The 3,708-nt window shown below is 38.0% G+C and overlaps 1 protein-coding gene across 1 annotated transcript; it reads right to left on the bottom strand.

Annotated features, from left to right (window-relative positions):
• Nucleotides 1–2,071: 2,071 nt before the first annotated feature.
• LOC106534341 (trace amine-associated receptor 13c-like) lies at nucleotides 2,072–3,329 on the bottom strand. Its single transcript, XM_014030951.1, has 2 exons — nucleotides 3,097–3,329; nucleotides 2,072–2,894 (listed from the first exon to the last, which is right to left on the bottom strand). Exons 1-2 carry the CDS (start codon nucleotides 3,255–3,257, stop codon nucleotides 2,072–2,074), a joined length of 984 nt encoding a protein of 327 aa, XP_013886405.1. The 5' UTR covers nucleotides 3,258–3,329.
• Between the last annotated feature and the right edge of the window lie 379 nt (nucleotides 3,330–3,708).

Raw genomic sequence — 3,708 nt, forward strand, 5'->3', positions numbered from 1 at the left:
GGGGGGGTCACTGATTGGCGGGCCTGATGGATAGAGCTTCATCAGAGCTAAACAACCAAAAAATCTGAAGCCCCATGTTTAATAGGTTTTGAGCTGTAATCATTTTTGCATGTCCAGACACCCCCATTTTGAAAGGAGCACCCTCCTCAAATATGGGGTGTATCGTAAAACCGTTGGCTGGTGCAGTGTAGGTCAAACTCATCTACAGTCCTGCCAAATTTCATGTTGATTGGTGTAGCCGTTTTTTTATTTATTTTTTGCTACGGTTGACCAAAAATCACTGAAAAAAACCAGTACGAAAACAATATGACTCCCGCTTACATTTCGTGTGCGGGAGTCATAATAAATATATGTTTCTACCTTAGTGGGACTTCTGACACTGAGAGGAGGAGGCCAGGGTCTCATAGGCGGGCAGTATGAAGTGGTTGCGAGGTGTAGGCAGGTCTCCAGATGTTCATCAGTCATTGTGGATCTATTCTTGGACTTGATTATTTTCATGTGAGAAAAAGCAGACTCACATAGGTAGATCCAAAAAGTGCTGTCAAGTTCAAAGCACCTCTTCTGATAGTTTTCTTCTGACAGCAGAAACCAGGACTCTCCATCCATGCCACTTATTGCTCTGGATTTGATCCCGATGTCATTTTGCAGAGTCAAAACCTCATTTTCAACACTAGACCAGTCCAGCAGAAACACAGACACTAATTTGGACACAATGTCATGCATTCCTGGACAACTGCACGACTTTACAGCAGCCACAATCTTACTTTTATTTTTAAAATCACGGAAAAGCACGTCTGCAGCATCAAACGCTTCTTTCATAACTTCGTCATTGCTGAAAGACCGTTTTTGTGTTGAGCCAGGATGCAGCCAACCTGGTATGWGTCTATCATAGCAGCCTTACCATTGGTGTTGGATCGAGTAAATATCGATGCTGTGCTGCAAGCTTGTTTTTCAGCTCCTGAACACTTCCTGAGCTCGGTTTTAGGAGGGAATCTCTCTCGTAGCATTTGTGCATTGTTTTGAAATGCTGCTCCACGTTATCCTTTTTGGACAAGGCAGCGCTCGAAATACATATGAGTCCTCCTCCCACTCCAGGTGAAAATAATAAGTTTTTGTTTGCTTGTTAGCTCGTTTTTCATCAGTTTTTTCCACAATAGTATCAACAATTCCTCTCTGCTTTGTTTTGGACACGTGAACCGAAAGTCTCACAAGATCATGTTTGGAGTGCTGTTTCACAGCACCAAAAACTCGCAAGACTACGTCTATGAGAATTTACAAGAGAGGGCGGAGGGAGCACTTTCAAGACTGGAATGTTAAATAAACAAAGGTTGTATTTAACAAGTCTCGCAATCGACTGGCAACCAGTCGGTGATCGACTGGTAGATCACGATCAACTGGTTGGGCACCACTGATGTAGAGCATTTCTATGTCCCTCACATTGGCAACAGGGACAAATATTGGATTTATATACAATAAAAGTGCCCTATTAATGACTAAAATTGATGTATAAAGATAATTTTTTTAAAAATTGCATAAATACTGTATTTATCAGCAGATTTATAATACTGGGTGTATGGGAGGAAAACTGAAAATATCAATGTCAGACACAGCAACAATGATGTGCAAATATGAAAGTTGCGTCAACACAAGATTGTTTATCATTACTTTGATACACATCAACGTCAGAATTTTTATCCACAGTGACAAAATTATAAAGAAAATATTGGACTGCATTTTTTTCTGATAATCATTCTGTATATTTCAGCTTTATTCAATATTATTAAGCACTAGTTGTATTTATAGATTGGAAGAGTTGCAATGACATGCTTCATTTAGCAGTTTTGACTATTTGATAAAGAGCTGAAAAAGCTTGTACAAAAACTTAAAGAAATAATGTTTCTTTGCTGTATAAACAACATTAACACATTCAATTAGGATTGTTTGGTGACAAAACACAAATTTAATAAAGGAGAATAATTTTCACCAGATTTAGAAAAATTCCAGAATTTTTGGAGCTGCTCTGCAACATATTGTACAAATAAATTAGTATGCTCCACTTGAGTGTACTAATTTATWTGTACAATATGTTGTGTTCACAGGATCCAGGTTGTAATATTTGAAGTGTGACCATAAATTTCAATGCTTTTCTAAACCAAGGGTAGAACAATGCATAAATCACAGGGTTTAAGGTGGAGTTAATATAAAAGAGAAAGAGAGCATAGGATAAAACTGAGCTACTGAATAAATCTTCCCCCACAAGAGAGACACAATAATATGGGCAGAAACATATCAGAAAAAACACTACAAGAACACCAAGAGTCCTTGCTGCTTTCAACTCAGATTTTTTTGATGTTTGTGTCACTGAAAGCTGCATAGTGAAATCTGTAATGTGAGGACGCATGGCACGAGCCTGAGACACTGCCACGATAAATACTCTCATATACAAAATAATGATTACGGTAACGGGAACAATAAAGTTTACCATCAGATCAATAGTTCCTGCAATGTAGTCGACACTGATTATACATTGCCCCAAGCACACATTGTGCCTTCCCGGCTGTGTAAAGTCACCCTTTACAATAAGACTACCATAGAAAATAGAGCAGAGCCAACATAGACATACACAGACTTTAACTCTTCTCTCACTGACTCTGGTGGGGTAATGCAGAGGGTCACATATTGCCACATAGCGGTCAACTGAGATGAGCACCATGTCTCCAACTGATGCAGAGGTAATAGTAAAGGACACTGAGTTATAAAAAGAACACAAGACATCACCAAAAAACCAGCAGGCTGTGTTTCGGATCATTTCAGCAGGCATCATTAGGACACCCATGAGAAAATCTGAGACAGCCAGAGAGAGAAGGAGGATGTTGGTGGGCGTGTGTAGCTTCCTGAAAAAGACAAAAGAATGATCAAATTAACTAACATTTTTTAGCAAAAATAAATAAATAAATAAAATAAAGATGCTACGTTAAAGTCTAGGATCCTGATGTACAGCAATTCATTAAGTGTTAGCTCTATTTAACCTTCTTTTTAGGTGTTAAAATCAAAAATACATGCAAAAATAACAATCTAAAATATGTCTTCATGTACTTGAAGTGTGAGACTGAAATGATGACAAGCAGGTTGAGAGCCGCAGTAAGCAGAGAAACAGAGAAAAACATAGTCTGTATGAGCACAACTTCATTCCAAGAGGGCTTGCTGCAAGAGATATTGGAAAATTGTGGAAAGCAGAGTTCTTTTCCGACCTGCATCTCCACCTTTAGAGAATTGTGTGCTTGTTTGTGTTCTGCACAAGCTTGAATATATAGCTGATATGTTTTAACTTCTTCTAACTCCTCCCTGTCTCTGTATTTCTCTACTCTCTAAGGTGCTTGTGCTTTGTCATAATGAGTAAAATTTTTTTACTAAGAGATCTGGATGTAATGATTTTTCACTAATTTTACTTTTGAGTATAGCTACTGAACAGTGAAATTTCCTTGGACTCATATGTATAATGACTCACAAAGTGGCAGAGTTTTCTAATACTGGATGTCACAGGAAGACGTGAATGTAGTTGAATGAATGAATGAATGAACCGTTATTGTCATTACACATTATGCTCTTACATTTGCCCAACAAAATTGGTTTACACTTGAATACACTTACTGAAATTTATCTAATACTTTGTACAAAAGCCTTTGTTGTCAATGACAGCTTCAAGAC

Source organism: Austrofundulus limnaeus, unplaced genomic scaffold (genome assembly GCF_001266775.1).
Source record: "Austrofundulus limnaeus strain Quisiro unplaced genomic scaffold, Austrofundulus_limnaeus-1.0 Scaffold1148, whole genome shotgun sequence".
In the NCBI taxonomy this organism is placed as follows: Eukaryota; Metazoa; Chordata; class Actinopteri; order Cyprinodontiformes; family Rivulidae; genus Austrofundulus; species Austrofundulus limnaeus.